The 12404-nt window shown below is 43.5% G+C and overlaps 1 protein-coding gene across 6 annotated transcripts in view; it reads right to left on the bottom strand.

Moving 5' to 3' along the window:
- The window catches only part of LOC146510531 (glutamate receptor 1-like), a 441677-nt gene that overhangs the window by 421988 nt on the left and 7285 nt on the right, over nt 1-12404 (bottom strand). For all 6 annotated transcript variants that reach the window (XR_014876561.1, XM_085175658.1, XM_085175657.1 and 3 more), the window contains exon 2: nt 8614-8748. Coding sequence is in view for 5 of the 6 variants with exons in the window: in XM_085175658.1 (XP_085031784.1) it covers nt 8614-8748 (135 nt within the window). In the remaining variant the exon portion in view is untranslated. The remainder of the gene's footprint in view (nt 1-8613; nt 8749-12404) is intronic.

The following is a 12404-nucleotide window of genomic DNA, read 5'->3' as shown; positions in this document are numbered from 1 at the left end:
TGTTGACAGCATCTCCTGAGCTCTCTAAACACGAGTTACATCTATTTTTTAAAGCACAGATGATTGGATCACTTTCAGAACAGAAATGTTAACTCACGTTTTCACTCCAGTTTTTCTCTGAATATGCAAATACCTGCAGCATCATCAGATCATCTGTGTGTGATACCTGCGCTCTGGGTCTGACTTTAAATCAGCATCCTCCTAATGAAGCTGATTAGCTCATTAGTTAGCATTAGCAAGCACATCTACACATTCTCTCACCTGCTTCACGACCTTCTCCAGGTTCACTCCTGCTCTTTTGTTCTCATGATTTTCATGGCCTTCAGACTTTATTAAGAATAAATGATATGAATCTATTAGTTCTGCCTGTGATGTCACCCAGGCTGCCAGAACATCTAAATAACACAACCTGCAACTGCTTACAGTCTTAATGCAACGTTCTACACAAATGATGACCTATAACGGGCAGATCGTGGCTCAAGAGTCTGGAGTTCGCCTCGGAAGGTTGCTGGTTCGAGCCCCGGCTCGGACAGTCTCGGCCGTTGTGTCCTTGGGCAAGACACTTCCCCTACCGCCTACTGGTGATGGTCAGAGGGGCCGATGGCGCGATATGGCAGCCTCGCCTCTGTCAGTCACAGGGCAGCTGTGGCTACAACTGTAGCTGCCTCCACCAGTGTGTGAATGGGTGGATGACTTGGTGTGTAAAGCGCTTTGGGGTCCCTAGGCGGGACTAGTAAAAGCGCTATACAAATACAGGCCATTTACCTATAATCCACAACCTGCTATTGACGTGAGAAGTGTAGAAAGCCTATTTTTCAAATGTTGTTTTTTAGCTTTTTCTCAAGAAGACAAAGCCCAAACCACAGTCTGCTCATATTCCTGCAGCTCTGCAGTCAGAGTCTGAGCTGAAAACACTCAGAGCGCTGATGAAACAACAAAGCAGACGAGCGGCTGAACCTCAGCATCAGCTGGCAATGGAATAAATCTGACTACAACAGGTAACTTCCTCAGTCCTCAGACACTTAATAAAGTGGTTATCAGCTATTCTGGGTGCAGTTAAACAAAAAAGATTATATGTGAAAAGATATTTTAAGGCAATGAGGTAATATTACAGAAACAGAGCCTGGAGTGGTCGTATTCTGCTCACATCCAGCTGCTCTGGGACTCTATTAGAGTAGTTTTGCATGATGATCCTCATTTATACCACAGTTAGCTTTGGTGCATCCCTCAGGCTATGCCACATCTGAAACAAGCCCTTTAAACCCCTCCCACTTTAAGACAACTCTCTTCTAATTGGCTGCCCCTCATCAAGTTTGAACAGCAGGTGGTTGAGGTTTCAGTGCCTGACAATGTTACTGGTGTCACACACATCCAAGAGTAGGGAAAAGCTAAACAAATCAAAGTGTTTAAAGGAGTCTGAGATGACTTGTGTTTATTCTGACCTCATTATCATTAATAAGAACCTCCGCCACTGGAGCGCGAGAGCCAACAGGAAGTGAGGAAAAGCAGAAACTAGTCATTTTAAGAGCAGTGACTGCAGCCTGATTTTCCCACAGGACACAGAAACAGCAGCTCGCTCCGGAGCCAGTCTCTAAACAAGAAAACACCCATTGACCGGTGTTTCCATGGCAGCAATGGGCGACACCGACTGAGCGGAGTTTCCATGGTAACAATCGGTGACACCCACTAACCAGTATTTCCATAGAAACACTCAGAGGCACCTGCTGACCAGCAGAAAAGAGGAAACCAGGAGTTGCACTTTGTGGTTTCCTGTTTGCTCAGAGGAGCAGAGGACGAGGAGAGCAGCAGACACTGAGGCTGCTTTGTTTCACCCAAACAAACTGGCCTGGAGCAGGTGGTAGCGCTGCGAGGATACGACCCACAGAGGTCTGCCCTGAGCTGCCTTCATACAACTGTCAAACCTTCCTCTAACTGTTGGACTTTTTCTGGAAGCCTTTGACCCTCAGTTTCAGACAGAGACGTCCTGACACGGAGGACATGTGAATCCTTTGTGACGCCTTTTTTCTATAAGAATTAAAATGGGAAATATGATGATAAACAAAACACTATCAGAAGGCTAAAAGCACAGGACCCTCACTGCAGCTCCTCCAGGTCCAGAGGATGGCTTCCGCCCAGCTTTAACGAAGCCCTCCCTCAGGGCTGTCAGACGAGGCGATGGGATTTCTGGTTCCATCTTTCCTTGCAATCATAGCTCCTAACCATTCTCCTTGGCAGACTCTACGAGGGGGGGCTTACAAACAGTAGTATGCACCTACAAAATGGATGGACTGATGGACGCACGGACAGTTATCTTCTTGGCCACTTTTGGTTTTACTGATTTTCTCTCGTTAATTTTAATTTTAAAGAGATCCAGAGCCTCGATGAACTCACCTTCAGGTGGAAGAAGCCAAAACACCAGCACAGAAAAACTCACCTATAACTGACTGAAAACATTTCTCACTCAGCTACAAACAACAATAGGCTAACACTGCTTAGAGGCCTATGACTGGTTGTTTTAATTAGGTAATTGATAGGAAAACGAAGCATCTTAGTGAGGTGCTGAGTCACCAGAGCAGCGTTAGTGCTCCTCAGCATTGTTTCTCCAAGTCTTTGGTACCAAACTGGAGATCAAGATATTTATTTTGTACGTAAACGATAGTAATAGAGAACACGTTGGTTCAAAATCCTCACCCCTCCCAAGTATCTAGAAACGTGGACGGACGCTTGGTCTTCCTGAAACACTCAGATCAACAAATGCCTCCAAGCCAGCAGGCCGTGCGTTTCAGGGTTAATAAAGATGAAAAACTGTGAATATCAAACTTTGAGATCCCGACTGAGCCCCGTCCAAATCAAAGCCAACGATTCTGTCAGATGAGAGGACGACCGGCTCTGCGGCTCGACACATGTATAAAGTATGACTCCGCAGAAACACATGTTGCTTATTAACTACATGGCACTGGTTCTAAAGACTTCACGATCGAACTGGAAGCATGTTTTTGGGATTCTCTGCTCTGCTGGGCTGTAAAACATGATCACTGAGGACGTTATTAAGAAACATCTGCCCTCATAACAACACTGTAACCTGTGTGATGTGCAGTCAAATTGTCTTTCACTCCAGATTTAGTTTTAATCTGCAGAGCACAGCTGCACCACTGAGAGCTGATTTTATATTCCTCTTTTATTAGCATTAGCATTTTTTTGTTTAGTATTCTGAGGCTGGAGCTGCTAAAACTGCCGGCTTCAAGACAGAATATGAATAAATAAACTGATGTTAATACTTGAGGTTGAGCTTCTCAGAGATGACGATGAAGCATTTCTTATTTGAGTGTTGGTACCAACTTCATGTTTACTTCCTTATGTTAAGGTTCATCTGAGCCTTTTTACATTTTTTGCAGTTTGTGTCACTTTTATTTCTTATTTTAAAGTTTTCTGTCACTGATTTGAAATATTGGCGCCAACACTGCTTGTTTAGTTTTAAAGTCAAAATGCAACAAGCTCCTCCAACATTTTCTTTGTTGCCACAGTGATAAATAACATTTATTACATTTTACTCCTCAACGACACCAGCAACACTCATTCCATCTTTTTCAGAAGATCAGAGCCTCGTGTTAAACATGTTTAAGCCACGGTGACACCAACGGGTCATGTGATAAGTTGGGAGTGAGGACAGGTTGGATCCACAAAGCATCTCAAGATAGCAACGTTAGAGACTTTCTGCGTTATGGAGAATCTCACTGAGACATTGGTCCGCCGGCCGTGGGAAATGTCAGGTCCAGGTAAGGTGAATGTGCACCGTGATCAGTCCCTGTAGACTGCCTCATAACATCTCGTTACAGCAGAAATAAACATGTTTATGTCTTACTTCGAAAAATGTTCCAACTCTCAGCTGCTTCATTACATCTGTGCATAAAGGGACGGGTACTTTTACACTCCATTTGAGCACTTAAAGCACTTTCTTACGACAAGCCTCCTTCACTTATTCACAGACGATCGTACAACCATGTTTCTGCCCAAGTTCACACATTCACGCTGCGACATGAGGCTCTGTGGACAACTTTTCAGGAGAAACTTCCACGCAGGCTAAAGGCGCCGGGGAACCTCCCAACGCTACCTCCTGAACCTTAGCCTCCTGGTGGGTGAATTCTTTAATAACTCAAATACTTGGATAATGATGAATTTTAAAGTTTGCATTACTGGGGGCGTGGCCTCTTAGACTGATGGATGGATTGCGACACAGACGACTGCTAGTTGCTAGCTGTCTGCTGGATCATGTTTGTGTTGTTGATGCCTTTTGCAGTTTTTCTAATGCAGTTATCTGACAAATGGTGGAGCTTTCTGTGCAGCTGGTTGTACGAACTCATCAAAGGAGCTTGCAAGAAAAGCGTCTGGACTTCTTTAAGTTACTTGAAAACGTTTGGTTTGAAAGAGGAGTGAAAGAAGCATCTATGTCCACTGTGAGCGACCATCTTTGAACAGAGGCGGTGGTTTACGACACCAACTCTCTGCCATCTATAATCCAGTTTTGAGTTCCCTCCCCAGACGCCTTAACGCCCACTCACATCCTGGGCCATCTGACCTCAGGAAATCACATGATAAGGTGGGGCCAGGTTTCACAATGAACTCACCCGAAACTCTGGCTGATTGGGACCCACACCCAGCTTCACACCTTGGCTCAGGCGATTAGAGGATCATCAGGGGTCCTTTTGTCCCTCTGTGGGGGGAAACTCCCACTAGGTTTAAATCTGGGACTCTCCACCATTTGACCTTAGAACTGAAGAAGCTTCTCGGATGAAGGTGAAACGTCTTCAAGTAACTTAAAGAAGTCCAGACGCTTTTCTTTGCAAGCTCCTTTGACTACGATGACCTGGATGACTGAGAACCTTCACAGACGTACTAACTCATCGTTGAAGAAATTGTGGTCAGTAGTCTTTTACCTATTGCTGATTAGCATGTGTAATTTAGCTAATTTAGCAACAACTCAAATTTCAGACATAAAGTCTCGAGGATACTTTTCATGTCTGTGACCCTGCTGGGGTCCGATCTAAATTATACCACCACATGGCGAACGAGGATTCGTGTAGACTGCCTATTTTCTTGACTCATCTGTAGATACTTTAATTAGAAAACATCAGCTACAAATAAACCTCAGACAGCGGACTTCAAAGAAGTATAACAAGAATAAGGATTCATCCCTTTGGTCGAGACCAAAGCTTAAGAGTTTGTTTATCCAATTGTAAATTAATCGTACCGTTGTCATAAAAACAAGAGTTTTTAAAATGTTTAAATGACTCCCCAAATATACCCGAGCAACTCATCGGTTTAAAATATTCAATAAATACGTTCATGTCCATGTTAAATAAGAATCGCAGCTACTAGTCACATTTTCTAAATAAATGACCACAAATTGTTGTATTTGTGTTTTTCTATTATTTACTGCGTTGACCCAAAAACTTACTGGACTAAGTGTTTTGAGTAGCATCACCTGTCTGACGAGTACCAACATTATCCCTTTTTCAGGACAACTAAACTCTGTTTTTAATGCTAAATACTGAAGGATAAAGTGTTGCTAGGTTGATTTCTTAATTTAAAGCAGAGGTCTCCAACCTTTTTTGCGCCACGGACCGGTTTATGCCCGACAATATTTTCACGGACCAGCCTTTAAGGTGTCGCGGTTAAATACAACAAAATAAAACTAGTACCGGTACCGAAAAAAAGAAGATTTATTCATAACACACGTGAAAAGACCCAGGAAAACCGAGTTAACGATAAAAACGATAACAAAATAACGCTGAAAACCGATAAAAACCCTGAAAACTATACATTTCACACCTGAGCCTCAACTCTCGCGGCCCGGTACCAAACGACTCACGGACCGGTACCGGTCCGAGGCCCGGGGGTTGGGGACCGCTGCTTTAAAGAGTTGAGTTCCAGAGTGATGTGAAATACTCAGTTTAAATAAGTTGTAATGACCTCTGTTGTCTAATGATGTTAAGCGATGACGTGCTGTGGTCTCGTACTGTAGCTCACAGCTCGTGTCACACATGAAGCCTCGTGTCTGAGGTTGAACCGATTCATTGCAGCAGCAGCTGAACATTCAGGTGGTAAATTCAGTGTTTTGGGGCAGAAAGAAACAGGTCAGCACATTATTGTCTAAACCTGCTGCACTGTACAGAACGCTTCCCGGAGCCAGAGTCCATTTACTGGCGAGCTCCCCATGGTCTGCATCCATTTACTGCCGCAACGTGCCCTTTTGAAGCCAGGCTCCATGTACTTGTGTTTACCCTGTAAATCCCAGGTCTGCTGAATGAAGTCTGGATAACGGGAGAATGATGCACTGACCCATGACGGTGAGTGCAGCGGACAGCAGGCTAACCCTTCAAAAAACCCAGTCAGACAAGCAGCACAGAGAGCCAAATGATACACTAACAATGCACAAAAGCATCCGAGCAAAAGCGCACATTCAGTAGCTACAAAAACCATGTGTTACATCATCGAGACCCAAAAATAACCGGCAGCAAATTTGCTTTGCTGAATTTGACACAGAAGTCTTAAACATGTATTTGCTGCAAAATCCTGTCTTTAAAAATCATTTCAAACCTTCCAAAATAAAAAGTCTGGAAATAAAACTATGGCACAATTTGCTGCCTTGTAACTGTGGTCAAAGCAAAGCAGTGGGGCAGTTAAACTGACCCGAAATCTGTTATTCAGCCCTTAAAATTCAAATTCTGTTTGTCCTTTGGTGAAGTTAAGAGGGCAAATCACCAAACACCAAATTTTAACATCGCTAAAATATACAGTGATGATGTAGAAGTCTCAGAAACTCATAAACTCTTGACTTGTTGTTCCTAGAGTATTTAAAAGTAGAATGGGAGGCAGAGCCTTCAGTTTTCAGGCCCCTCTTCTGTGGAACCAGCTTCCAGTTTGGATTCAGGAGACAGACACTATCTCTACTTTCAAGATTCAAACTTTCCTCTTTGCTAAAGCATATAGTTAGGGCTGGACCAGGTGACCCTGAATCCTCCCTTAGTTATGCTGCAATAGATGTAGGCTGCCGGGGGATTCCCATGATGCATTGAGTTTTTCCTTTCCAGTCACCTTTCTCACTCACTATGTGTTAACAGACCTCTCTGTATTGAATCATATCTGTTATTAACCTCTGTCTCTCTTCCACAGCATGTCTTTTATCCTGTCTTCCTTCTCTCACCCCAACCAATCACAGCAGATGGCCCCGCCCCTCCCTGAGCCTGGTTCTGCCGGAGGTTTCTTCCTGTTAAAAGGGAGTTTTTCCTTCCCACTGTCGCCAAAGTGCTGCTCATAGGGGGTCATATGATTGTTGGGTTTTTCTCTGTATCTATGAAGCGCCTTGAGGCGACTTTTGTTGTGATTTGGCGCTATATAAATAAAATTGAATTGAATTGACTTTAAAGTGTTAAATAGATTTAGCATGTGACCAAAATATTTCGAACGTGTGGGACTAAAAAAGGTTATTTTATCTTATCTCTTATCTTAAACATGCTAAAGTTATTGTAAAAACTCTTTTATACTCCTGGACTTTTTCCATTATTTTCTAACTTTACTAGAGCATCATTGGCTCTCTGATCAAGATCTCCAGTAATGTTCTTTATGCCTTTTTTGACACTTTCTCAGTTCCAGTGAATGAAGCCAGAGCAGCATCAGCTGCAGAGACAACGCTGGCGGATCAACTGTTTGTTTGGTTCCTGAAAGCGAGCCCTCGCACTCCACTGTCACAACAATCGCTCTATTACTTCATACATGTAGAACGTCTCCTGTCAGCCTGCAACAACATTAAGAAGTGCTGAAACCTCGGAGAAGTTGAGACGTTCTTCTCTCGGGATCTGATAATCCCACAGCAGAAGCATCGGTGCTGCAGGACAGGAATGTGGTTCAGATGTTTGGAGCACTTTGTGGTGAGACACCGTGCAAAGTAACCTGATGATGAAACGGCTAACAACAGGTACATTTTACATGTTCATATAAACAAACTTTCTGATTGTTGCAAATGTCTTAATGACGGCTTCACTCATAAATGTTGAGCCAACGCTGAGTGAAGCCGCTCCGTTCTGTCTGCTGTTATGAAATAATAAAAGTGCTCCACAGTGAGCGCTGATAGTTTCATTACAGAGAAAGGAAACATCCGACTGTTTGTAGAGTTAATAAACCGTGTTGTTGTCACATTTCAGCAAAGCAGAGTGACCTCCAAATCCACCGGACCAGCGGCAGCCAGTTCCATCCCAAAACTGTTGAGCAAAACTCAACTTTGATCTGATCCAACTGCACCAGTGTGAGGTAAACATCCTCGATGCCCCGCTGCGTTTTGGAATCTGGGATATGAGTGCGCGAAGAAAGAAAAAGCACAGCCGGAGATGCTTTGTTTCAAAGATTTATGCACCAGGTCCTCCTGCTTGCATTCATTCATATCAATTCAGATATCTGAAAGATGAGCACCTGAACCGCTCCATGGTAACTAACTGCTGAAGCACAGGTGCACAAAATGCTGTTTATACCAGAATTAAAAAGCTCAGTTAAACACAAAACACCAACAAAGAGTCGCCCTCTGGCCCGCCCCAGAGCGCCATCAGTCTATGAACTTACAGGCGTAGGTCATGGCGAAACTGCTGCTCGTGTCCACCATGTCCACCTGTGGCACCAGCTTGGGGATGTCCTGGTTTTGTGCCAGGGCGAAACGAAACACCTCGTACTCGTGGGAGTCACCGGGGAAAAGGCCTCCTGTTGACAAACACACAGACACACAGAGGTTGTTCTTCAGTGTCCCAAAGCACAGAGGACGGGAAAACCCAGAGAGAGAGAAACGACCCACAAGCCCAAAGACACCGAGTGCTTTACAGTAAGAGCTGATGCTGTTTGATTTAACATGGAATCAGATACAAGAGTGAAATCGTTATTGAGCTGTTCATAGTGATCGTCCTTTATAGGACCGCCTTGAATAGCGCCCCCACTTCCTGTTCTTAGACTATAAATGCAAACAGAGTTTACAAAAGCAGCTCTGTGTCACACTCAGTACAACTTTCAATTAAACCTCAAAAAGTCAGAAGAAAAGGAAAAGCTAATGGTGTGTTCTGGATTATTGCAGGAAAAACGTCTCTCCGCAAAACAAAATGTTATAATAATGTCCATGACGTAACATTGTGCTAATTAGCTCGTGCTAGTTATTCATGTGGAGCAATTAAAGCATGTTAGTCTTTGACAGCTCCCTATTTCAAGATTTATCAGATAATGAATGAACTAGAAACACATCACAAGGTTTACCTGCATGCAATGTTCCCTCTAATGTTTCACGTGTCTGAGCGAACACACAAACTCCCTGAGCGTCCCTTGGACCACTGAGCAACAGCAGACCATGGCCATTGAGGCCATGCCAGCAGTGCGCGACGCGCGTAGCTTAGGGGGAAGATTGCCTGCAAGTCATCTGCACCTTTAGCAGGGAGCTAATGAAGCTCATGAGTCTACTGTTAAGCTAGCTTCTCTTACTCATATAGAAATGCCTTAAAAAAACAATTGGAACTAAACGATGTAATTGTGGGGCTTCTCCTGTTTCGCCTTAAAGGACTGTTATTTAAAATACGTCTAACCACTTTTTTTCAGTGTGGAGCTTTAGTTACTCAACCATCTAAAACTTTTGTCTATAAAGTGGTCAGCGTGGATCTACTTCCTGCTGCTGATAGCCAGAAACAGCAGAAACAGCCGTGTCTCACTCCTGTCTGAACTTGGAACCTTTGTCCTGTTTAAGGCCAAAATTCCTCAGTTGCTATGAAGTGAAACATTTTCACGTGTTCAGCTCATATTAGTCTACTTAAGGCCGCTGATCAGGGTCAGGTTTCGTTCTCTGTTGTCTGTAAATGAGGTTAAATGTGGCTCCTTGTCTTCATGCTGGTGGAAATGAATAAACTGCAGCTTCTCTCTCCTCCAGCTTGCTGTTCTTAATTTGTTTCCATATAGTCGTGATAGAGCAAGCATGCTAACAATAGCAAAGAAGTTTTCTTCCAATTTATTTCACTTTCATGTCCCCAGTAAAAGAAAAGTGGAGCTGACCTGTGTGTTTTCATACTTGCATATTCACACTCACTGCTCCCGAGCACCTCCAACTTTACCCTAAAATAAAAAAAAATGGAAGTTAAGAAACTTTGTGATGTTTGATTGTGCTGCCGTGAGCTGGCTGCTCACACAGAGTTCACCATTGCCACTAATAATGACGAGTGCCCGCTTTGCTGTAATTGCTGTTAAAAGCCTCTTTTCTCTGCTCTTAGTGGAGCCATTTTATGGCACTCATACCCTCTCAGCATAATGGTTTCACGTGGAAATTATCCAAACACTTAAACTCCGACTGACTGACCCTCTTCTGTTTCCTGTGCTGAAGGAGGAAGAGATGCTTTCATATGACTGAGCAGCAGGGCGCTTCAACTTCCTCGATTCAAATGTTAATTTATGTTTTTCTTTCTTTTTGCGGTGAAGCTTTCATGACTCTTCTTCTCAGCAGGAAAGTAAAAATTGCTCTGTCCTCTCTGTCTCCACACAAACAGTTTGGTGACATTTAGGCACAAATTTTCTGCAGTTAAAGAAAAAGGAAGGAAAACATCTTTCTTCTGCACCGAGCTTCATCTTTATTTAGCCAGTCAGTGCAGAAATTAGCATCGCCATGGTTTCCTCAACAGAAACATATTGGGGTTTTTACAGAGCTTTTTAGATCATCACATAAAAATAAATGTGGGAAAATAAAAGTTTATGATACGCACAAATTCAGTTCAGCATCTCCACAATTTGATGCCATTTTTATTATTGTGTAAGTGGGATTTCAATCACCAGAGGGGGGCGATACTGAGCACAAAAAATTCATACTTTTCACACCCCTACTGTACATTAGTTTTTCCATCAAAGCACCGTGCGAGTCAACACTTTGTATTCACATTTAAAATTGTTGATCAGTTTGTTTCAGCCAACGCCCCCTAAAATAGACATGAGCACTGATAAGTACTGCCATGTCCTTGCTGTGAAAATTAACACATTAAGTAGAGACAAGCTTGTCCTGTAGGAATCAAACTTTCCCCATAAAGTGCTAGAGATTATTAACAGTTTCCGGAGTTGCCTTACTTGAGAGTAGGAAGAAAAGAGATTTTTCTCTCAGTACTTGTGACCTTCAGCAGTGTGGATGTCTGTGGGAAGCTCAGCAGAATGTGGCAGCTGTGTGCTCAAATCTGCAGGCTGCAGGCAGATGGACACAAAGATTTCTGTCATTACTATCGATGTAATCATCGAATATGAGCCATAGAGTTTTCCCCTGAATCTAACTGTGATGGTCCGAATGTGTCGGCCATGACAAATGCAGTCAGAGGTTCAAATGATCAGAGTAAGAGAGTGGATTACACTCCTGGATGAAAGTCAGCAGCTATGATTTTTATTCCAAACGTCCTGATAACTCACAGCTGAGGTTCACACTCAGAGAGAAGGTGTTTTTTCCCCGATCATTGCAGTCTAACACAAAGTCAGCTGAACTTCGCAGATATCAGTGTGTCCATTACACTGCAGAGACACCAACAGGACGTTAATCCAGCTGCACGGCGTCTGTCTCACTGCAGGACGCCGGCCCCTGGTGGATTCTGGATCTGACAGTTCGGTCAGAGACGAGCACAGAAGCTCATTTTGTTCTTCCTCACACAGAGGAGCAAATAAGGCTCCGTCCAGTTCTCTGTTTTTAACGACCCATCACACTCCTGAGGATGTGCTGGTTATATGGATGAACCCGTGCCCAGATCCAGTCTGGATGAGCTGCAGGTACTGTGTCGTTCCACCAGCAGTGACAAAGACATGAACGGAAAGCAGCCAGGAGGGATGAGCAGAGCGCAGCGGTCTGTGGTCAGCACCTGCAAGACCATTCCCTTTATCTGGGGTTTGTCCAGCGCACCTGCTGCCACTTTCATCTGTACAAAGCAGGTGAAACGGATTCACAGTTTCTGCTTCCCAACTGGACACACTGTCCCTGAAGTTTGACTATGTGTTATTCATTTAACCCAGTCGAGCATTTTGGAGACTTTTTCTTTGTGTCCTACACAGTTACTGTGTTTTTAAACTGGTAGTTATTCAAGTCAGTATCATATTTAGTCATTATTAGCTCAGGAGAACACGAAGATATTCAAACTTTACAATAACTTTTAATACAAGAGGTCTGTTATGATTCATCACCTCCATGTCTGTGTAACCGGGTCATAAATTACACAAAATGTGTTCTAGACCCCAAACCCTTCCTATTAAACCTGACTTTTAGGACCTTCAAGCCTGTAGTTATGTTCATTATCAGTTAGAGCCCCTCCTCCTTCTTTGGTGCAACCCTATAAATACAGGGTTCCCTTTTGGCCCCTCCCCTTTTCCAC

The sequence above is a fragment of the Neolamprologus multifasciatus genome, chromosome 10, assembly GCF_963576455.1.
Source record: "Neolamprologus multifasciatus chromosome 10, fNeoMul1.2, whole genome shotgun sequence".
NCBI classification, from domain to species: Eukaryota; Metazoa; Chordata; class Actinopteri; order Cichliformes; family Cichlidae; genus Neolamprologus; species Neolamprologus multifasciatus.
Note: the sequence above shows the minus strand (reverse complement) of the source record. Positions and strands in the feature narration are given on the sequence as shown.